General features: G+C 46.2%; 1 protein-coding gene across 1 annotated transcript; it reads left to right on the top strand.

The window, feature by feature from the left end:
• On the top strand, window positions 1-22,403 carry mao (monoamine oxidase). Its single transcript, XM_030343662.1, has 15 exons — window positions 1-171; window positions 9,246-9,340; window positions 9,444-9,581; window positions 13,429-13,533; window positions 13,641-13,732; window positions 14,675-14,816; window positions 15,738-15,887; window positions 16,966-17,125; window positions 17,436-17,532; window positions 17,668-17,721; window positions 18,119-18,176; window positions 18,361-18,458; window positions 18,830-18,941; window positions 19,608-19,670; window positions 19,798-22,403. Exons 1-15 carry the CDS (start codon window positions 117-119, stop codon window positions 19,951-19,953), a joined length of 1,575 nt encoding a protein of 524 aa, XP_030199522.1. The 5' UTR covers window positions 1-116; the 3' UTR covers window positions 19,954-22,403.
• Window positions 22,404-24,468: the final 2,065 nt, after the last annotated feature.

Genomic DNA, 24,468 nt, shown 5'->3' with positions numbered 1-24,468 from the left:
GGCGTGGCCACATCTTATAATACAGATGCTATCCGCTGTTCGCTCTGCGTAAGCGGTGAGCAGCAGAGTGCGGCAGCTTGGAGAAGATAGCAACCGCGACCGAAAGACGACGCATCATGACTACTCCGAACAACACCTACGATGTAATCGTGATAGGGGCAGGGATATCCGGTAGGTACAATTGGCTTAAAATGATCTCTCCTATAAACTTAGATTTTGTAAGGCGTGACAGCAATGTAAAATATATAAAACTGCTTCGCTAGAGATGGATATTGATATTGCTCCCTCAACCAGAAGCAGTGAGCTTGGTGCTAGTCATTATATCCATGACAACTGTTGCAGCAGAAAAAAATACAAATGTTCGGCCACTTAATTCTATTTGTTTCCCAATGTGTGCATTGTCGGACGCTCTTGAAGTCGTTATAAATGAACGTCGACCTGTATTCGCCAGAGACGGCCTCAGCGGTCACCATCTCAACGCGGTGTCGCCCACACGATACATTTCCTCCCCGTCTCCACGGCACATCTTTTCCGCGAGTCCCTCTCCCTCACCGCGTTTCGCTGATAGTGCCTTGACCTACTAAGCAACAGCGACCGCATGGTCATACCTCTACCGTTTTGCTTTTACACGCATTGACAAGAGCTCGGAGTTCACGCTATCTATCACGTTGTTGTCAATCATTTACAAGCGTTTGTGTGTGACTTTGATGTGTCACTCCTCTTATGTGAGTTTGCTGTCAGAAGGGGTTATTTTCCTTGCCTTCTGTTAGATCAAATAAGAGGTGTACCAGCCCCCAATCATAATAGGCTACTACATTGTTTGGTTGGAAAATAGTGCAGACATGTCAGACATCAGACTTTATGTAGGCCTAATATTACATCATATATAAAACAGTGTGTGTGTGTGTGTGTGTGTGTGTGTGTGTGTGTGTGTGTGTGTGTGTGTGTGTGTGTGTGTGTGTGTGTGTGTGTGTGTGTGTGTGTGTGTCAGGTTTGTAAATCACAGATAAAAGAGAAGTAGTACTCAGTAGTAATATCTCTATTAACAATGCCTACGAAATAAGACTAACTCCGACTGGTGCTTGCCTCTTTAGTTACCTATAACAACAGAGAGAAAAGAAATGACTGCTCTGTGTGTATTGTTCCGCTGTGTGATCTGCTGGATTTAAAGACACATAGGGCTTTTAGGGACCCATCTGAAAGCAGTGTCTCTAGCCAGGCATGAGAGGTTCTGCCATCTCTTATGTAGACTGAGGAACGTTAAATGTGTCACACAAAATGAGGGGCTTTGTCATGATAGCAGACACAAGTAAACACAATCATTTCAGCCAGAATATCCCTTATACCCAAAGCGCATAGTATCACAAGGTTTACGCACTTATTTATGATCAAAGTCTTCCCACACTGCGTGCCTCTATTATGGGATGTTTGGTGATGGCAAAGGTTTTCATTGTCCTGGTTCGACCAAGTTTTACAAGTTTTTTTTAAATTATTAAATAGGGGTGGATAGTGCTCCTGCGTCTTGCAAACAAATATTATTCCAAATCAGATCTACAGATTCATATTTGGTTTGCAAATATAAGAAATAGATATGTGGGCTTTTAGCCCTAATGTCTCTTTAATCTTTACTATTTTCCTCATACAAGCCTCCAACTACAGCTTTTGCCTGCAGTTAGTAACCGTATTAGACAAAATAGAATTGAATTACAAAAAAAAAACACATTACATAAGCATCAGTAATAACTTGCTTCTACTGGTATTATATCAATGTAATACGTAGATCCAAAGCTGACATCCTGATTCAAACCATCACATCGGGCCGATGTCAGATAGCCGTAATAGGTGCAATGGCTGCAAGAGGTGCAACATCACATGTCTAAAGATGACCTCTGGAGACTCTGAGATGAAGGGTTAGAGAGTCCCTGGCCTTCTCCATTGGGACCAGGTTAGATGGAACACAAGGTTCCTTCAGCCTCATCAACCTTTAGCCCTGCTACGCTGCCTCAGGCTGGCCTTCCACATTGAAATAGCTCATCCATTACAGGGGTCAGTGGGTAATGCTCTTGTCATTTAGATGTCCGATTGGCGTTGATGTGGATGGCTCGGTCCAATCACAGGCTACCTTTCTGCTTCCTGTCTCTGCAGGACAGAAAACATCGAGGGATCTGTGTCTGTCTGTGGGTGTCCCTGTTTGGCTGACAGAAAGAGTCACCTGATAGGTAGAATATGGTTTATCACTCTTGTCAAAGGAGCAGCAGACCGCCCCCCCCCCCCCCCCCCCCCCCCCCCCCTCTGTGTGTCTACAGGGCACGGCCATTATGCAACAGGCCCCGCTGGAATTGATCTCCACCTATAACAATCAGTGTCTTCTAATCAGCAGATAGATGGAGGCCAAAGGGAAAGTGTAGCTTTTACTGCGCTCATTCTACCTCCCTTCCTCGCTCAGTCTCTCTCTCTCTCACTCTCACTCTCACTCTCTCCCTCTCTCTCTCTTTTTCTCCCACACTCTCTCTCTTTTCCTTCCCCATGAGCAATGTCACCCTTTCTCCTGCAAATGCAATTGTCATCATCCCGCCTGCCTGTGCCCCTGACAAGCAGTGTCGGCCTGGGGGGTTGTGTGTGTGCGTGTGTTTGTGTGTGTGTGTGTGTGCGTGTGTGCGTGTTTGAGTGTGTGATGACGGGGATTGGGGTGGAGAGAGGCCAGAGCTTTTTCTTTTTCTTAGCACACTAAACCTTTGTGACAGCTCACCACCAACAGGAATCTGAAAAAAACAAGAGAGAGAGAGAGGAAGAGAGCGAGAGAGAGAGAGAGAGAGAGAGAGAGAGAGAGAGAGAGAGAGAGAGAGAGAGAGAGAGAGAGAGAGAGAGAGAGAGAGAGAGAGAGAGAGAGAGAGAGAGAGAGAGAGAGAGAGAGAGAGAGAGAGACTCTGAGAGACTGAGAGACTGAGAGACTGAGAGAGAAAGAGGTTGAGAGAGGCCGAGAAGGAGAGAAGGAGTGGGGTAAATGCCAAATTAATGAGGGCAATTGGGAAGAGGAAGAAGTGGTACCGCACACTATTCCGCAAAGGTACAGACTTGAGAGTGATGTTAGACAGAGAGCAAGAGAAAGAGAGACAGAGTGTGACTGAGGAAGGCGAAACAGGGGTAGGGTTTTGGTCCAGTGAAGAGCAGAAATGTACGTCGGGCCCTATCTCTTTACGACGCAGCGGCTCATAAACCCAGCTCTCGATGGAAGAGATGTCTATGCAGAGTCCCATTTATGCATGGTCCATTCACCATGCGTGCTGAACTAGAACTTGGCCATCACAGGTCCATAAACCCAGCTGGATTCCCCCTTAGTGTAGGCTTTCCCAGTGGATCTCATCCGTAGTGAGAGCACGCCTCATTGAGGGTGTGGTCCTGGCAGGACGCAAGAGGGCATGATTCAATCACCACATGATAACAGTTCTTGTTACTTCATCGTGAACCAGTACACAAGCAGCGCATTTGTATCGATGACTTGTACGTTCTGATTTTCTCGACCTCTTGAGGAGTGCGTAAGGCTGTGTTGATGCTGCGAGGTTGAAAGGGGAGTGAGAGACAAAGTGTGTACGTGCAGTAGAGCTTAGATCGGGCCAAGAAAAATCAAGCCCGACCCGACCCGAGCCGTGCACGTTCTGCAACACACACCGACACATTAACTGTAATTATGAGCCCGAGTCTGATTTCAACCCGACATTTTTAATACATGTGTAACTTTGAACACATTTGTTACTTACGCTTACTCTGCTAAATTTATATAGGCCTATCATATTTCTGTTTATGGCATAGATTTCTCCTCAGATTAGGCCAATAAAGCAATGATAATTTATTTATTTTTTTATTAAAAAGGCCGATCAAAGGCCCGGCCCGGCCAATAGCATACTGCCCGAGAATGCAGTATCGCTGTCAAATCTGTCCCTGGGAAAAGTAACTTTGCGCCGAATTGAAAAAGGAAACCGCTATAATGAAATAGCGGTAATATTTCCACATTAATTGATAAAATAACAGGGGATGGCTGTTTCAGAAGGGGGATGATTTTGGTCATTTTAATTCCAAAGGGGGATGCCGTCCCCCCTCATCCCCCTTCAACTCGAGTGCTACACACACACACACACACACACACACACACACACACACACACACACACACACACACACACACACACACACACACACCCCGCTGTCATAATAGGTCTTATCTCACACTTCCACAATTCATATTACAGCATGGTAATAAACATGCATAACTGTGAGTAAACAGTTACCTGTACAACTTGCTGCAGTAAGCTGGGGCTGTTGGATTGGTTCCTGAGTAACACCGATCTCCGCACACTGCTTTTGTTCATGTTGTTGTGAGTCAGCCCTGGTGCCCTGATGGTGCACGGCTCATCGTTTAATGTGGGACACACTGTTGAGTGCTCTCTCCCACTCCTTCCTACAAGTGTCCCTGATGCATTGGGCGCTGTAGAGCTGTGCTGTCCCAGCTAAGCTGTCTGAGCTCGGCTGTCTGATTCCAGCCATATTCCATCGCAATACAGGGAAACGGTTAGGCACGGGCCAGTTTATATTAGCTGTGCAAATATTTTTGAATAATAGATGGTAATGTGGTTTTTTTGTGTGTTTGTGTGTATGTGTTTGTGCGTTTGCGTGTCCGTGTGTGTGTGTGTGTGTGTGTGTGCGTGTGTGTGTGTGTTTATATGTGTGTTCCCATGAGTTTGCAAGCGTGTGTGGGTTGTGTTTGTGTCTATGTGTGTGTGCGTGCGTGTGTGTGTGTTCTCATGAGTTTGCAAGCATCTGTGTGTGTGTGACAGAAAAAGCCCATTTAATACAGGTTGAAATGTACTCGGGTTATCTCAAGTTGCCGAGGATATGAAGGATAGATAGGGTGTTTGCAGACCTGAAACGGCCTGAGAAGCCCCATGGAGCTGATGTTTGGACAGCTCTTGTGAATCAGGTGTTCACAGGTAGCTCCGTGCCACAGAAGATAATGAAAGGTTCCAGCCAAAGGACAATGTGTGTAGTGTACACTAAACCCAGCCCTCAATATGGGTATTGACTGAGGGTTTGGATGGATCGGGGTGGACCTGGCATCAAGCAGACCTGATCCTTTAATAGGGGACCTTTTGCCAGCATTACCATTGTATTAAATGCAGTTTCATAACCTGTAGGGTATTCTCTGTTATACAATGAAGACACAACCTTCGAAACTGATATGGCTGTCAGGCCTAGGCAATAAATAAACAAAGCAAGCTGGTTGCTTTGTTTATTTATTCTCGTCTTCTGCACACATTTATTTTATAAGCATCATGAACACATAATCCGCGCACGCACACGCAGGCACGCACAGGCACGCACACACACACACCTTTATAATTAAAAAGACAATCGTTATTCAATCGGTTTGTTGTAGATGTTTGCCAATAAGTGTCTCGCTCCCGAAAACAGGGGAGAGGGGAAATGTGATTGTGGAGAATCTTGTAAAGGCCTCGTCCTGCGGATCGATACGCTGCCTCGCAGACACCTGACAGCATGCTGAATGCTGTTCCGTTGAGTGTTTGTTATCCCTTGTGTGTTAGTACCTCAGGGACAGAATAACATTTCCAATGATCTGACACAGTGTAGCCAGAGGTTTGGCTCTCTGTCTCTCTCTCCCTTGCTATGTCCCTCTATCTTTATCTTTCTCTGTGTATCTGTCTCTCTGTATCTCTCTGTCGCTCACACGTACACACACTCTCTCAGTCTTTCTTCCTCTCGCTCTCTGTTAGCTGTCTCTGTCTTTGTCAAATATGTTCAAAATAAGTTATGGAAAAATATAATATTTATTATTATTATTATTATTATTATTATTATTATTATTATTATTATAATACTTTATTATATTATTATGACCTTGGACACTGTCAAAACCGATTGCAATAACTGCCAGTGATTTTGATCACAGCTGTGGTTATTCCTGTGAACCGAAATTATAGCCAGATTCTCAGCTGATGAGCACTCTTCAGTTCCCCTTCGGTCGCTGTCTGCTACGATGTTGGTTGTGCTATTATTAGTGTCCGCTTCCTCTGGGAGATCATTTGGTTAAGAGCTTGTCTCTGATGACTGTCCTGTAGGTGCATGTAGACCCTATGTTTCATAAGAAAACAGCTTCTCCAATAATCATTGACCGTCAAATGCATGAGGTTCGACAGTTGCTCGGAGTATAAAGAGAGTGGATTAGGGAAGTGAGTGTGTGTTGTGAAAGATTGCGAAGAACACACAGGCCGGCTGTGGCTTTTTGTTTCAAAGCTCAGCACTGTTCAGGTTTTCCACTTAAGGAGAAGATTGGCCCGATGCGTGCAATTTTCTTTTTGTGCGAGTTGGGCTTCAAAAAGCTGCTTCTTTCGTTGTCACCATAGAGACCAAAATCCCAGGCGTGGACACTATGGATGCACTAACGTTCCAGCACAATGACTGTTATCAGGGAAACTGCCTCCCCCACCCTTAGTGTTCCTTGCAATCAGCACATTGTATTGATGCCATGCACACACACACGCTTACCTGAAGACACTTGCTTACATGTGTGTGTGTGTGTGTGTGTGTGTGTGTGTGTGTGTGTGTGTGTGTGTGTGTGCGTGTGTGCGTGCGTGCGTGTGTACGGTGTGTGCACTCGACGGATGATATAGTAAACCAATAGTTTATGTGAACTGTGTGGTCAAATCCCTCACAGTTCACATAAACACTCTGGAGCGTGCCAAGAGCCAGGCCAGAGCCCAACCTCCATGGGGCTGTATTAACCCAAATGCCACGACACACACACACACACACACACACACACACACACACACACACACACACTGCCATCTCCCCCCCCCCCCCTTCCGATACCCTTTAACAACCTCTCCCAGGAGACGAGACAATTAGGTCATCTCAAGCCTGGAGCTGCAACACCAGGGAGAAGCAATGTTAGAGCGCAAGGAGTAGAGGAAGACGGGGAGGAAGCGAGGGTGGAGGAAGGAAGGAAGGAAGGAGGGGGATTCGCAGGGAGAGACTGTATATCAAATGACTGCACCCACATGGTGGGTGGCCCATTGCTATGAGTAGGGTGACCACCTGCTAATAAGCCCAAGGGGGGACAAGGGGTATGTTTCGGGGGGACACTGCCTGGCGCGGCGGTGCCTCCACCTTACGGGCAGACTCACTGATAGTGGTTCACCCATTTCTAGCACATGCCACCTTACATTGTATATTAATAATGCCCTATTCCCCTAAACATGTGTAATTACTGATGTATGCTCATGAATAGGCCAACCAATGTGTATTTTTTTACTAAAAATAAAATACAATCGTGTTCCCCTCCATGTCCAATTGAGAAGGACGATTTGCAAAGGTCACAAAAAGCCCTCTCGGTATCCCCCTCAACACCTTTCAGACACAAATATTCATTTTCCCAGTCTTTCTTGTACCTTCACCTTCTCACCTTTTTTAATTGGAATTGGCAGCGCCTCAGACTCAGTCTCTTCCTCCTTTTTTCGAATTGGAAAGCGCGCATCTAAAACTTCCTTCCCAGCGTGTGTCTGGTAAGCACGTGCGTGCGCTGTCATGAAAACAACGAAAAAGTTGACAACAACCTAGTCAGCAGTTCAACTGAGAGGTGGGTGTGGCAGCAGTAGCGTGCTGAACTGTCAAGTAATGTTCGTTTGGCTGCCTGGGGCTCCAGGATATAGAGAGCGACCAACTTTTTTATGAGCAAGCATTGATTTCACGTGACACAGTCTCAATTTGCGGGACGCATGTTTGGGCTTCAAAACGCTGTGTTACAATGGAAGAAATCATTCAAGGCCTCTTTTAGTTGTGAGTAGTTCCCCTGCCAGCAGGATTCTGCAAGCTGGGACAGGGAACGGATAGACAGCCAGCAACTGCTTGCTCAACCCACGGATAAACACTTTCACTCTCTCTTGTTTTTGTATAGGAGACTTGTAGTTATTAATGAGAGACATTTTCCGAAACCAACCACGACATTCTTTTCGTTCTTGGATTTTACCTTTGTTTACTTTAAAGGCCTCCCGGTGATTAGGAGTTTAGCCTGGGGTTGTCCTACGCAGAAACCAACCAGCGGCAGAACCCACAGCTTGTTGATATTTGTGTTATGTTACGTACAAGCTAGATCCTTTCCCATGGGAAGCAGCACTATTGACACACAGTGCTCGGACGCTGTCTCTCAGTGTCTCCTGGTATGTTCTGATAGGATGAACAGCAGTCAGTGAGGGGACAGACATGGACCTGGTGGTTGTCTCATGACTAGGTCCTCTGGTTGCTCTGTTAGGAAAGCATTCAGCTCCCACCTCCTACATCCCCCAGTGCTCTAACTCCTGAAAAGGGGGTCCTCTGGCTGGACTTTTTGAGGCAAACAACTAAACTTGTTTTCAATATGATTTCTTAAGTCGTCCAACCATATTTTTAAGCGCTAACCTCCTGATGAAACCACTCTGGACCATGACCCATTTTAATCCAAAGTTTGCGTATACTCGGATGAATGTGTTTATTATATTTCTTGTGTGCGGCATATTCAACCCACAATGCATTGTTTTTTGATCCCTTCCTGTACTTTGGTCGGCCCCCATTCCCACTTCTAAGCGAAACCGAACCACAGTCAACTTTGAAGCGGAGACAGACCCCCGTTCCTCTTCAGTTTGCTCCGCACCAGAGTCCAATGAGCGTTACACCACCCCAAATGAACCAAACTATTGAGGGAAACGCTTCTGGATTAGATTAAAACCAAAGTTGTGAAAGCACCCTCAAACTAAACTTCTGGGGTCCTTTCTGGGTAAACAGGGTTTCCTATTAGGCGGTTCACAGTATGTTACTGTTTGATTCCAGATACATGCTCTGAACTTAAACTGCTTCCCTTAAGCATTGACACCCGAGCTAACCTCGGCCGTGGAATGCCTGAGGAATTGGCTTTAGTCACAGTTAAAGCTAAGTGCATTAGGTAATGGCAACAAACGTTCATCTTACTGACATCCAAAATTTCCATTAGACATGTTTGGCGATCTTCCTTTATCTATTTTTAGGTTGAATCGCTCACCATCAGTGTCTGGTCCGTGTTCTGTCCATGCCTGTCTTAAAGCCGCAGTGAAAGTTGACCTGTATGTGTTCCGAAGCAGTGTTCTGGGTCTACTTGTCTTAAGATAGCAGTCGTGTAGACCTGTATGTGTTTTTAAGTCCATGTTCTGCGTCTTCCTACAGGCCTGAGTGCTGCCAAGCTGTTGAAAGAAAGCGGGCTCAATCCATTGGTTCTGGAGGCCAGAGATCGCGTCGGTGGAAGGACCTTCACCGTTAGGGTACAAAACACAGACATGCAAAAATCGCCCAAAAATACTAAGTTTGGGCCAAATTATTAACAGCTGCTTCTGGTTGTGTTTGCTTTCCCGGTGCGTCTCACAGAACAGGGAGGCCAAATATGTTGATCTGGGCGGGGCCTACGTCGGCCCAACTCAGAACCGCATTTTGCGATTGGCTAAAGAATATGGCATTGACACCTACAAGGTCAACGAGGAGGAGAATCTTCTGCACCACTATCAAGTGAGTATCCCAGAAACACGGACGACATCAGATTTTGGGTGTTGCTCTAGATTTAGACCAACTTTCGGTATGGCGTCACTCGTCATGCATAAGATTAGACGCCCAGGGGCGGCCTTGGGCGTTTGCAGGGATAAAACTTGACCCCTTCGAGTACATAACAGGCCATGTCGCAGGGCACAGGAAATGCATGGCTGTGCGCCTTTTATTTGCTAACACGTGAGGGTGGAGGGACGGACACGTGATACTAGTCTTTAGGTCAGTAAACTGACCCTAGGCAGTTGTGAGCAAGCAGGACATTTACGTACTGTAAAACTGGATATACTGCTTTCTTAAAAGGGTTAAGGTGAGGGTGAGGGTTAAGAAGAATACGAAAAATTCCAATAATTACAAATATGAATGTTATTTATTTTCAAGCTGGCAGGCGCGACTGGTACAAAGGAAGAATAAACGCCTTAGTTATTTACAATCACCCAAAAAACATGAAGCACAATCATTTACATTGAAATACATGTGTTAGTGGGTCAGAGAGCACATGGTTCATAACAGGCCAGTCCCCCTGCACTCCAAAGCATTAGTGACCCGGAGATACCGATCGTAGCCCGCGGTCGGCACCTAATGCTGTTTTGGCTCCTCCGAGTGGTGGGAAGGAGACGGGGAGAAACCTAGAAGGAGCGCAGGAGCCAGCGGGCCCTGAGCTCGCCTCCTGGGCGGCCTGGCCCTGGCCTCCGTATCTCATGGAGCCCGCTGCACGGCTGTACTTAAGAGATTCGATTAGCTGCTCAGACCTTATGGATACCCTGACTATATCCTAACTTACTTATACACCGCTGCACCAGAGCAGTGGAATAGTAAACTGAAACAAAACCCAACAGTTACTCGTTGGATTTGATGTTTATTTTCTTACTGACGGGAACAAGTTTGTACGGCCTAGTCCTATCAAATAACTCACTATATCCATAAAGGTACAATTAACAATGCATATCTATTTCATTAAAACAGTGGCGGCCTTGTTCTAAGGTCAGAACAGACAATATTCAGGCATCATTTGATTTTCCATGTGACTGTAAATCAGAGCATGGAATAAGGGCAGATTGTGTGGGAACATTTCTACATTTCTTGTTTTCACATCCAGGTTTTAACGTATTATTGACTCTGGCCACTTTGGTGGCGCTTGGAATGCTACTAGCATGCAGGCTAGGGAAAGGGGGTTAAACGTTTGGTGCTCTGCCAGAGGAACTAGCAGCCTAGCCTACGTAGCCCCCAGAGAGATGTTTCTATTTGGTGAGAGGGGCAGTCTGTCAGTAAAGTGGGGCCATCCCCACACATTCATCTTTCTAACCTCTTTCCAAAGACGCACATAGATAAACATTCACATCAGAGAACTAGCTCCAAGAACCAGACACATACACAGATAAACACACACACACACACACACACACACACACACACACACACACACACACACACACACACACAGGCACACACACACACACACACACACACACACACACACACACACACACACACACACACACACACACACACACACACACACACACACACACACACACACACACACACACACACACACGCGGTTTCCATGGCAGCATTGCTCATCAAACACTGTTCACCCATATCTGGTTCTGTCAAATATGTGTGCGTGTGCGTGTTCAGGCTTGTGGGCTTGCAGTCGTGCATGTGTCTGTCTCTGTCTCTGTGATGGCCTGTGTTTGTCAATGCATGGAAAGATCATTGTGAGTCCATCTTCATGGGTGAGTACTCCAGAGTGAGAAGAAGTGTGTCCACTGGTTTTGGTTTCTAACCATTTTAGTGTTATCTCTATATTGGTAGAACAACGAGCAGAGTTTGTTTATTCATCAGCCTTTAGGCTCACTGGCATATATTTCCAGGGTAGTGCGAGGCAGCTGTCACGCCTCTGTTACCTGATCAGCTAAATATGATCAAGCAACAGAGAGGTTGGCCAAGAATCTAAAAATATAGCCCGGCATAAAGTTAATCAAGCAAGCTGTTAATACACTATCACACTATCATGATTTTCTGAGGAACCTTTGATTGCTTTGGCATCCGAAGCTGAAAAACATAAACTTAGGCTCAATTCACCCACCGTGAGCGCTTGCCATTTCACTGACCAGCTTGTTCACTTGGAGTGTTCGCCATGAAGTACACCCTGATTCATACGACTGTGTGTTTGTTCAAAGTGGGAGCATTAGGTCATTTAAAAGCCCTTACGGCATTCCGTTCAAGCTCAACACTAGCCGATATGGACCCGTTCGGACGCACCCATACACGTAAACACACGGAACAGGTTTCCCCATGATCGTAGCGGTGTTCTCCTTCAACATACAAAGCAGGGAAATCACAGCACGGAGCACACGCGTGACCCTGGTTCCCATGTCAACCACGGCAGCACTCAAGTATCCATAGCCGGCGCACGTGGGACGCAGGCATTGTGTAATTAGGGTTAGCATCCTCCACGCAAGCCTTGGAGCTAATCAGCTTTTCTATGGCGGACCGTAATCCGAAAAGGCAAGGCCTGGTTTCCCTTATCAGCAAACTACTGCCTAATAGACAGATGCCGCCATTTGGTCTGCAGCTGCTTCTCTACTAATGAGGTGTTCCTATCGGGCCGAGATAAGGGGCCCTTATATTAAACGCTGTAGCAGGTATTAGCGATTGAGGTATCGAAGAGAGGAGAGGGTGGCAGGGAGGGAGGGGGGGGGGGGGGGGGGGCTCTCTCTTTCTCTCTCTGTCTCTGTCGCTGTCTCTCTCGCCGTCTCTCCCTCTACTTTTTCACTCCACCACCATTGCCATGGCGACAGTCCTGTTGCTCCATCTCCAACAGCGGGCATTACTGAGCTTAGATTAGGATGACCAGGTTCTTTCTTGAAAGCTATACACATAAAGCCAGACAATAGCCAAGGCAGAATAACTGAATTTCCGAGGATTTCTCCTCAGATCAAAGAGCCTGGTACCTAGCACAATGTTACTTTACGCGTCCTGTTTATTCACCTAATTCAGCAACCGAATGACCTGATTTTGTCTTCCTTGAAGCCTCAAGGCAAACACATTTACAGAGCCACTAAGATGTGTGCAAATATCAGCGATAAACTAGTAAAGCCATCTCACCCTCGCCCATGCACAGGCCTTTGTGCGTAGAGAGAGAAACTGAACAAAGAAACTTGTTGTATAATACCGTTGACCATTGTCTTGTCGCTGCTAAATGAATGGGTTTGGACTTTTAACACTGAACACTTCCGGGGAAACCATAATAAACAAATACTACCTTTCATTTACAATGATGATAATATATGGTTCAAATCTCTTAAGTCGGAATGTGCTTCATCATGTTCTATATATATATACCCCCTATAAACCTTTACTGCCATGGGTTCAAAAGCTATCAAAGCTTTATCCCTTTCTGTTTGCCCTGGGTTCACCTCCAATGACATCAGTAAAATCTTTGGCTGGCTTGAGAAATAAGTCAATCAGGGTCAAGCTCAAAGGAGTTTATAATTTAGAAACAGCGTTTGTCAATCTTTACAAAGATAAGATTGTTAAAATGGCAGGAACTATTAATGAATAATTTATTAGTGTTAACTAATAACTAGTAACTAATAACTGTTACTAGTGGCGGCCCACCGCTGTGTGGCTACATTGTAATTCTCTAGTAGCGTTTAAGTATCCCTCTCGGTTTGTTGGTACCGTTCAGAATTAGGATGTTGATGATGATGATGTCAATGCTGATGGCAACGGCGGCGATGATGAACACAACGACGGATGACGATGCCCACACCGATGATGGTTATTTTTCCGTTGTGCTCAACAGGGAAAGAGTCATGGCTTCAAGGGTGCTTTCCCCACCATGTGGAACCCCCTGGCAATAATGGACTTCAACAACCTGTTCAAGAAGATGGACGAGATGGGGCTGGAGGTAGGCCATGGAGGACCCCCTCCGTACCGACGGCTAGAGTCCTTTATTGTTGCCAACCCTTCAGTGGTTTCACCCCCACGTCTCCCTCTGTGCTTTGCGGTTGCCAGATTCCCCGGGAGGCTCCTTGGAGGGCTCCCCATGCCGAGGAGTGGGACAAGATGAGCATGGAGACGCTCTTCAAGAAGCTCTGCTGGACCAGGTAGCAGCGGCGTGACGTGGCTCTCTGGGCCCGTTAGCACACTGCCTAGTGGGCGGGAACCAGGGCTCCTCGATTATGGGAAAAAAATCATAATCAGGATTGTTTTGGTCAATATTGTAATCATGATTATTCCAGCGATAGTTTTTTTTTGTTTGAAAACATTATGGCATTTTTTCAGCATTTCTCTCCAAAAATGCACTTTGCGACTGAGAACTTTGAAAATTCCCCTGTAAAAAGTATACAAAATGTTCAAATGAAAAATGTTCGAATCGAAAATAATGTACAAATATATATATCCAACTGTTCTTCAATTCAATGAATATAAAAAAAAAAGGTTTACACTCGATATTATTAGTTTCTTGATCATTTGGCGCTAAAATTTAAATTTAAACCAAAATTCAATAATCACACGGCCCTAGCAGGAACATCCCAAACCCACTCTTAAGACCTCCGATCTCTGACCTCGTGGCAGGATAGTCTCGTGGTTGTAGTGTTTGCCTCAGAGTTGAAAGGTACTGGGTTTCAACATCGGATGTCCAAAGCCTACAAGTGGAGCTTCGGACATCTTGAGATCGAACCCGGGTTCGTGTCCCTCCTACCTGCTCCTTAAAGGAGACATATTATACCACCAGGTGCTGTACAAGACGTTTTGAACATCTGCCTCTTCTGACATCACAAGTGGGCGTGTCCACCTAGATGTATGACGGATAGATGAGCAACGTTTGCCACAGTCCACTGGGTAGGCTGGTAGACTGATCCATCCAGCACACATCCAGGTGGACACGCCCACTTGTGATGTCAGGCCTGTAACGGCTGATCACACTCACGCACGGTGGTATAACATGTCTCCTTTAACGACATGTCCGCGGTACGGCTCGTTTCCTAAATAAGCCAAACACTCAGACGGAGGAGCTGACCTTTGACCCCCCCCACCCCCCTCAGAACCGCCCGCCGTTTCGCCACGCTCTTCGTCAACGCCAACGTGACGTCGGAGCCCCACGAGGTGTCCGCCCTCTGGTTCCTCTGGTACATCAAGCAGTGCGGAGGCATCATGAGGATCTTCTCCACCACCAACGGAGGACAGGTGTGTGTGTGTGTGTGTGTGTGTGTGTGTGTGTGTGTGTGTGTGTGTGTGTGTGTGTGTGTGTGTGTGTGTGTGTGTGTGTGTGTGTGTGTGTGTGTGTGTGTGTGTGTGTGGGTGTATGGGTGTATGGGTGTGGGCATGCGCTTGGTGCCTGCCAGTGAGTGCATACACTTTGTTTTTGTCCGTGTCTTTTTCTCTGCCTGGATCCCATAGATATGGATAGATAGATAGATAGATGGATAGATGGATAGATAGTTGATAGATAGATAGATAGATAGATGGATAGATGGATAGATAGTTGATAGATATATAGATAGATGGACATCCACCCCCAACCTTTAAATCAGCACAGCATTACCCTAACAAGAATGGCTGTCTTCTTGGAGCCCTGGGGAGAGGTCATTCTTCTTCAATACTTTAAAAGGCTGAGTGTTCCCGTTGCCATGACCACTGGGGAAAGGGGTGCTGGTGGGGGGTTGTTGTGTGATGGATAAGTAGAACATGTCAAGCATCCTGTGTCATTTCCTGTTAGGAAGAGTTTCGCTGGTTGAAACAAACAGGCGCCACTCAATGTGGGAAAGCATTCAGATAACGTTCTCTGGCCCAGCAGGAGTTGTGTATCTGTACATTGTAGTCATTGCTGTTCGCATGGAAACTATTTTCCTCTTATATTTTTAAATATGTAAAAGATATATCTTTTTCAGAATAACTTTTTATAACTGGATTTTGGTCCATAGAGTGAGGCAGCACACACACACACACACACACACACACACACACACACACACACACACACACACACACACACACACACACACACACACACACACACACACACACACACACACACACACACACGCACAAACACGTACACACACACCCCAACCAACCAACCAACCAATCAGCTTCTCTTCCCGGCAGGAGAGGAAGTTTGTGGGGGGCTCCGGCCAGATCAGCGAAAGCATGGCCCGAGAGCTGGGCGACCAGGTGCTTCTGCAGTCACCTGTCTGCGGCATCGACCAGAGCGGCGTCCTGGTGGCTGTGGAGACGCTGGACCATCGGACCTACATGGTGAGTGAGTTAGAGCTAGCATGGTGTTTATCATGCAGAGAGGGCACATCTAGTACCAGCCTCTAAGGATCATAGCGGGATTCCCCAGCGGTGCTCATGACACCTTAAAAGCAGTCAATAACAAACAGCAACTAAGGAGTCAGTTAGCAAATCTTTTTCCTTATTCATCCTTTGGTGACTTGCGGTCAATAATAACATGTTTTATTTGAGGCGCTTTTCAAGACACTGACCCTTTACAAACCTTTGAAAGCTATATACCAAAAGTTGAAAAAGATAAATGAATGAGGTCTGGTTGAATCGAATTGAAGAAAGAAAGAAAATCAGTAACGGGATGGGGGCAGGTGTTAATTTTGGGCCCTGGTTGAGACCGAGTCCGAGTTCCACAGGTGTGGGGCAGCACTGGTGCAGGCCTTGTGTGAGGCCGAGAATATTCACACACACACACACACACACACACACACACACACACACACACACACACACACACACACACACACACACACACACACACACACACACACACACACGTGAGGGCATAGGGTTACTGTTAACGCTGAAACAAGGTCACTCTCAAAGGTCTATATTTAGAGTATGTTTTGCAGTAGTAGCAAGTAACAACACTGACCAGCAGTGCTACATGGGCATCTAGGAGTGAAGAGGCAGGAAGCCGGCAGGTCTGCTGGTAAGTAGCATCACATGACTGTCACATCGATGTCAGCAGACCCCGACAAAGGAGTGAGGTCAGAGGTCGTCAGGATCAGGGTTGCAGAGGTTTTACACCATCTTGTCTTGTGAATAGCTGAATGAGCATTGTAATGGTCTCCTAGTGGCCGTCTTCAGCCAGCACACGTTTACATTAAATTTACATTGTCCTCTGCTGCCACCTAGGGGTCAAATTAATTCTTAAGAAATGATGTGGCTCACTGCATTGGCGTGTGTTTGTGTCTGTGTGTGTGTGTGTGTGTGTGTTTATATGTGCATGTGTTTGTGTGTGTGTGTGTGTGTGTGTGTGTTTTTATATGTGTGTATACGTGTGTCTGTTTGTCTGTGCTTGTGTGTGGTTGCGTCTTCCTCCCAGGGTAATTATGTGATCGTGGCCACACCCCCAGCCCTCAACCTGAAGATGCACTTTAACCCCGCGCTGCCGCCGCTCAGGAACCAGCTGATCAACCGCGTGCCCATGGGCTCGGTCATCAAGTGCATGGTGTACTACAAGGAGAACTTCTGGAGGAAGATGGGTAAGGATTTGGGGCTGGACCCTCCTGAATCAAACACTCACATACTGGGAACTGTGAAGTCGCCCATGTGTGTTTCACACTTAATAACGTGTGTGTATTTGTGTCTGTGTCTGTGGCTGTCTGTGTGTGTGTGTCCATGTGTCTGTGTGTGTGTCTTTTTCCGTGTGTGTTTCCCTGTCCGTGTGTGTGTCCATGTGGTTTTCTGTGTTTTTCTCTGTCTGTGTGTGTGTGTGTGTGTGTGTGTGTGTGTGTGTGTGTGTGTGTGTGTGTGTGTGTGTGTGTGTGTGTGTGTGTGTGTGTCTATGCCTAGGCTTCTGTGGCACCATGATCATTGAGGACGAAGAATCTCCCATTGGCCTCACACTGGACGACACCAAACCGGATGGGAGTGTCCCGGCTATTATGGGGTGAACACATTACAAACATTCAGTTCGGATCCTATAACTGCCGAGCCGTCTGTGTGCTGAGCAGCAGTCCAGGACAGGGTGTGAGGAAAAATGTTAGTTGAGTCTTATGCTTCTGTCTCTGACCTTTTCTCGTAGATTCATCCTCGCCCGCAAATGCAGGAGGCTTTCAGTCCTGAGCAAAGAAGAGAGGTAATGGAAAGACATGTTCCCACGATGCTTCTCTGTTCGGTCTGTTTACTGCCTTGGTTATGAAAATGCTTGAGTCTAGACTGCGTGGGTCTATACTGTTTTGGTTTAAACTGTGTGGGTCTAAACTAAACTTGGGTCTTAACCACTTGATTCTTAACCATTTGGGTCAAAACTTTGTGTGTATAAAGCGTCTGGATCTAATTTGTTTGGGTTAAAAAATATCGGCCTGAATCATTAAGATCACTTGGGTCTAAACCATACGTTTCTTAACTGTGTGAGAGTCAACAGCCTTTGTCTAAACTTTGGGTCTAAACCACATTGGGGGTCTAAACCATAAGTTGCCTAAACTGTGTGGGTCTGAACAGCCTGTGTCTTAAGCCCTGCGTGTTGTGTGCAGGTTGAAGAAGATCTGCGAGCTCTACGCCAAAGTGCTGGGTACAGAGGAAGCTCTGCATGTGAGTTCCACAGAGACCTCGTATGAGCATTACGGTAAAAAGTGACACATGTGGCTGGGGCTTGATTTGTGTGTGTGTGTGTGTGTGTGTGTGTGTGTGTGTGTGTGTGTGTGTGTGTGTGTGTGTGTGTGTGTGTGTGTGTGTGTGTGTGTGTGTGTGTGTGTGTGTGTGTATTTGTGTTCAGCCTATCCACTATGAGGAGAAGAACTGGTGTGAAGAACAGTACTCAGGAGGCTGCTACACTGCCTACTACCCACCCGGGATCCTCACTCAGTTTGGCCGGTAGGTCAAAGATTAAGTCTACTAGTAATTTGAGGTCCATGCACTGTGAAAATACCTGTTTTGAGGCAAACTTAGCCTGTCTCTGTATGAGCACATTTCGATTTTAGACCGTTAACCAAAGGAAACGGCAGAGCAATATAGCGAGGGAGAGAGCAGAGAGGGAGAGAGAAAGAAAATCCAGCTCTATTGCTTTTTCTCTCACTCACTCACTCACTCACTCACTCACTCACTCACTCACTCACTCACTCACTCACTCACTCACTCACTCACTCACTCACTCACTCACTCACCACTGTATTTCAAGGGCTGGCTTTTCTTTTGCTGTTTTTCCCTGCAAGCGCTCAAAGCTTTGTGTGTGTGCTTCTTCCCAGGGTGCTGAGAGAGCCGGTGGACAGGCTGTTCTTCGCAGGCACAGAGACGGCCACGGAGTGGAGCGGATACATGGAGGGCGCCGTCCAGAGTGGGGAGAGAGCTGCCAGGGAGGTCAGCAAACAAACGGACAGCAAACACTGTTTTATTATACCATGAAACGAGCCAGAATCTCCACCAGTCCCCACAACCAATCATAGCCTCATGAGGCTTTTCAGATCTTTTGCGAGTTCACATTCTGTTGCTCTCTGCAAATCAGTCTGGCCCCGTTGGAAGCCTTTTCTATAAAGATAATAGGACCAATCAGTGCTTGGGCGAGGGATTTTGAGTTCATGTCAAAGCACTGAGGGCTGCAATGAGCCAATTTAAAAACAATGGTGGCTCCCAAGGAAAGTGCTGAATTCGACAGAGTAAACAGAAAATGTTTGTCTAAGAAATAAACGGAATAGTGTTTAAAGATGGAAAGAAATCAGGGGATTGCTTTCTTTTACTCCCAACTGGATTCATCTAGAGCGAGGAGAGAAACACACCACTCAGTCATTTAATCAGATTGGCAGGCTTTTATGTAAGGCCATGGCCATATTTGGATATAAATTGTTGGCCAACCAAGGCCAGACTGACAATCATTGCGAAACGCAAACTTTAATATCTGAATGATCTCAAAAGTCAACACCAATTCCCCTTTACCCTCCGGTTTAATATGACATAAATCATGTTTTGTGTGATTGATATATGATATGGTGCTTGGATATATTTCTAAATACAAGTCTTCCATTGCAGATCTTGCACGCCATGGGTAAAATCCCCCAGAATCAAATCTGGCAAGAGGAGCCCGAGTCTTTGGTAAGGTGCCAGTTCTTTTGTGTATTGAACGCAAGCACAAATCGTCTAAAAACAGAAAAAACAGAATAAAGATAAATAAAGCAGCTTGTTAATCGATCTCCTGGGGCCCCCTTCTGCCCTCCCACAGGACGTCGTCCCCCGCCCATTCGAAGAGACCTTCGCGGAGCGCCACATGCCTTCAGTGGGCGGCTTCCTGAAGCTCCTGGGATTCACCGCCTTCCTCTCTGTCGCCACGGCAGCGGTCCTGATGGCCCATAAGAAGGGGCTCTGCCCCCGACGCTAAGGCAGCTCGGGCTCCCGCTCCTTCACTTCCCTCCTCGTCCCACGCCCCCTGGATGTGCCGGCGAGGGGTGCACCTCAACCGACGCCGTACCCCGTCCCGTACCTCTGCCGTGCTTCTTTGGTTGTGGGCTGCGCCGCGAAAAATAAAGGAGTGAAGTATGTAAAGGGTGTCAGGGCATCGGTTGAGACTCACCCCTCACGTCGCTCGGAGAGAGACTGTTCCCCCCCGTATCACCACACTGATCTATCATCGCTCTAGTGGCTGTCTATCCACGACGGAGAGGAGAGAGAGAGGGAGAGGAAGAGGAGAGAGAGAGAGAGAGAGAGAGAGAGAGAGAGAGAGAGAGAGAGAGAGAGAGAGAGAGAGAGAGAGAGAGAGAGAGAGAGAGAGAGAGAGAGAGAGAGAGAGAGAGAGAGAGAGAGAGAGAGAGAGAGAGAGAGAGAGAGAGAGAGAGAGAGAGGAGGGGAGGAGGAAAGAGTAGGGATTCAAAAAAAAGGGATTGAGGAGCTGAAGAGACCCGTTGCCATGGAAACTACTGATTTTAAGAAAATTCCAATCATCTTTTTCGGATTGTCATTGGGAATCAGACATTCAAATGAGTTATTAAGGGAGCAGGGTGGGGGGGTGGGGTCCATTTAAGTTGTCACATGGCCAGTGCATTCACAGTGTAGCTGGGTAAGAGCGTGCGTTGATGTACCACACTCATGTTGGGTGTGCGTGCACCTTTTGAGCGCCTATGTGTGCGTGTGCTTCCGCATGCGTGCCTATGAGGAGTTTGCCCTCATGCACACGTTGCGCACGGATACCTGAGTGCTGATGCTAGGTGCTGATCCAAACAACAGTAGGTGGGCCAGGCAGGTCGTGATAGACTAGAATGTTGCCAATGTTCAATACTAGACGACAGAGAGTTCCTTACTGTGGTTTGAATACTAGTAGTAGGCCACTAGTAAGCTGCTGTGGATGGTTACTTTAGGAAGGTGCAAAACATCTTAAAGCATTTGAATGTATGTTCTGCACACTAAATGAGACCATGTGCTACATTTAGTTATTGGGCTTTGATTTTTATTTTTATTTGTTTTGTTCAATGCTCATCAGATATGAGATATATGCATTGATGAGACGTCACATTAATTGGTTTAGGTTTAGAATGACCCCAATTGTATGTGCGTCATGAACAAGTTGTGTTACATTGTGTGACACAATGACAGCCGTTCACCTCTATCGGCTGATGCTCTCATCCTTGTCTCTGTATCTCCTCTGGGGCTGAAGTTTAAAAAGAATCTCCTGTTTTTTTTCCCCTTATTATTGTCCAATCAAAATTATAATTTTTCCTCAATTTTTCTCGTTTTTGGAAATAAAAGATAAATGCCTGAGACAGAGAATAAATAGACAAAAAAATAGGTGGTTATCACTGAAGTAGACCCAAAGAATAATTCTTTTTCTCAGCTTTTTAATGAGCATATAACTTCAGAAACATTCTATGATGCGATGTCTTGTAATCTTTGTTCAATCCTTTTTAATCCTTTTATTATATTCCTTGGTTGAAAAGGAAAATGGAAACGTGATCTTGTCAAATGCAACTCCTCAATATATATAAATATATATACATATATATTCAACTGCTGTGCGTTTAAAAAGCAACAGTTTTAAGTTTTTTTCAGAGCTTTAATGTAAGTCAACTGTGTGTGTGTGTTTGGTGTGTCTACGCGCACATTTGTGTCTGTACACGTGCATTGAAGGGATCATGTGTAGTGTAATCCCCAAAGAAAGATTTATATAGTGGGTGTAGTAGCTGTGCCTTAATTGAAGTCGTGGTGTTGTGTCTCTTTCTCTGAAGTGCCTGTGTATCCCCAGCCCGCCCGAAACCCTTCCTTTAATGGAGGTGACAGGTCCCATCAACCAGTTATTGGATGATGAAATACCAAGATGAACAAAATAACAACCTTTAGTTCATACAGGTTAGGTTCTAGTATCCGTTCTGTTCCGCTGGTCTGCGTTATTCACCTGAGCAGGTAAACTGTTGCACCATAGACCTAAGGACACTCACCTCCATTTAAGCAAACGTGCGTGTGTTTCTGTATTGTTGTGATCCATATGCTCGATGCCATTACCAATCCCTAGTGGTACTCTTGTTCGCCTTTTGGTTCGCCAAGGCGGACTTGGGGCTCCGGTTTGAAATCCAGGATCACCATTGAAGGTCCTTATTTACTGTAAGGAATGAATACCAATCACACAAACGCTAATTCAACTACTGATCCTCCTCTGACACTCTTCCTAGATTGCTGTAGCTCTCAGATCCATGTTTTCCGTCCTTGGTAACTCTTCCAACTCTGGGCGAACAACCTGTGCCCCCTTGAACGAATTTTTTGATGTCATTGTATATTATGACTCCTTCAGAACCCTGAATCAACCTTCAGAGTTCAAAGAGTCAAATAAATCTTTTACCCGTACTGCGCTGGTGTGTTCATACCTGTTTTGATGTATTGATTCATGGGGAGAAGGGATATCAAAAGCTAATGTTCCGGCCGGGCTACCATGGTTATCTGAATGAATAGAAGCAGTGTGCTGCTACTGCAAACAGAAGGACCAGGCCAGACATCAATTGCTTGGGGTAAGAGGCCCTCTCTTATCTCGCTGGGGCCCGAGGATCTTAATAAGACAGATGGCTCAGCATTCTCATTATAATCACATCAAGTATCATCTCACTGTCATTTTCAAAGAAACCCTGCTTTGATCTACACCGGGAATATAGTGTTTGTGAGTGTGTGCGCGTGTGTTTGTGTGTGTGTGTGTATGTGTTTTAGTGAGCAATGACAGGCATACTTGTAATCAGACATTTGTTCTGAAACCAATGCATTGATGAGACATAAAAGCCACTAATTAAAGCTCCAAACTTTGAGGAAAAACACCATTGGCCCTTGAGACCATGTATTTTTTTGACGGTATCAATTCTAACTGCAGTAATAATGTCGACCACTAGAGGACTCCTCATACCTTCAAATAAGACCGTCAGAGACTTTAGAGTAGACTAGACATTCATCTTTGCTCACGCAAGCTAAACATACAGCAACCTCAGCGTACACATCTTGAACACATTCATTAGCACACACTAGTGTGAGTGTGTGTGCTCGTGTGTGTAAGTGGGCGAGTTGTTAGTGTTCCATAAATCCTGGCCAGGACTGTTGGTGTGTGGCAGTGTTGTCTCTGGTCGACTGGCTGCTCGAGCTGTTGGTGGACATATGGTACTGATGTCAGCCCCCGCCGCGGCACCGCCCCGGCAGCGGGCTGTGATAGCCAGAGGCCTTGCGCCATCGCAGATTGACACATCAGGCTTAGTCACGGAGACCCGTCTCCACCACCGCACACTCACAACAACACTCCTACAGCATATGCTGCCTAGTCTGGGGACAGGTTGTATAACAGCTCTGTTTGTGTGTGTGTGTGTGTGTGTGTGTGTGTGTGTGTGTGTGTGTGTGTGTGTGGTGGGGGGGGTCTGGTGTTTTTAGGGGTGTGCAAGTGTGAGCTGTGTGGGTGTATGCATGTAACTATGCAATTGCGTTTGTGTGTGCATTTGCGTTGTGTGCGAGCTAGCGTGTATATGTTTGTGTGTCTGTGTGTGTTCGTGCATTTGTGTCGGGCTGGCAGCTCTACAGTGCAGCTGTAGATATATATTTTCGAATGGCACCGTTTGGGTTTATTTATTGTTCGCTGTGTTGGCACCAGTTATTATTCATCGTCGTCAAGCGTTTATTTATTTAACTATTCCCCCCCCCCACACACACACACACACACACACACACACACACACACACACACACACACACACACACACACACACACACACCTCTATGAAAACAACGCGTACGTGTTATTAGGACTGGGTGGAGGTCGGCTCCCAGCCTGGTTCCAGCTTGGCTCTGATATGAAATGTGACACGGTCGCTTTGCCTCCTAATCCGTCACTCCGTGGATTGGATTCAGATGGCAGCGTGGAGTACAGCGCTGAGGGGGTTTGGGGGACAGCAGGGGGGACAGCGGAGGGGATGGAAGTGGTTGGGTGCGCTAACCACCCCTACCTGCTACGCACACCACCTCAACCAAGCCAGACTCCCCGCTACACAGTCACCTTCAATCCCCCGGTCAATTCAGTCGATCTGTTTTGGATTAAAAGAAGGAAAATCCCTCATCAAATCCTATTTTTCAGAGCCATGTCGATATGTTGAAATGGAAGGAATGCAACCACATTATAGATTAGATTAGAATCAACACTATCATCATTATGGGGACAAATCCAATGAAATGCAGCATGCAATTAAATAAACTAATGTGTAAATAATGAATGAATGAAATGAATGATAGAGCTGCAATAATGGTCATTCGGAAAGCCTGGGCCTCAAGGCAACCAAAAGCTGGGAAAGTGGAGCGGTTTTCCCAGAATGTCAGGGAGCATTTAAAACATGAATTGAAAAAATGAAAGCCTCTCCGACCGCTTGATCACAGGCTGAACATTTCAGGC

This window comes from Gadus morhua, chromosome 20 (assembly GCF_902167405.1).
Source record: "Gadus morhua chromosome 20, gadMor3.0, whole genome shotgun sequence".
Taxonomy (NCBI): domain Eukaryota; kingdom Metazoa; phylum Chordata; class Actinopteri; order Gadiformes; family Gadidae; genus Gadus; species Gadus morhua.
Note: the sequence above shows the minus strand (reverse complement) of the source record. Positions and strands in the feature narration are given on the sequence as shown.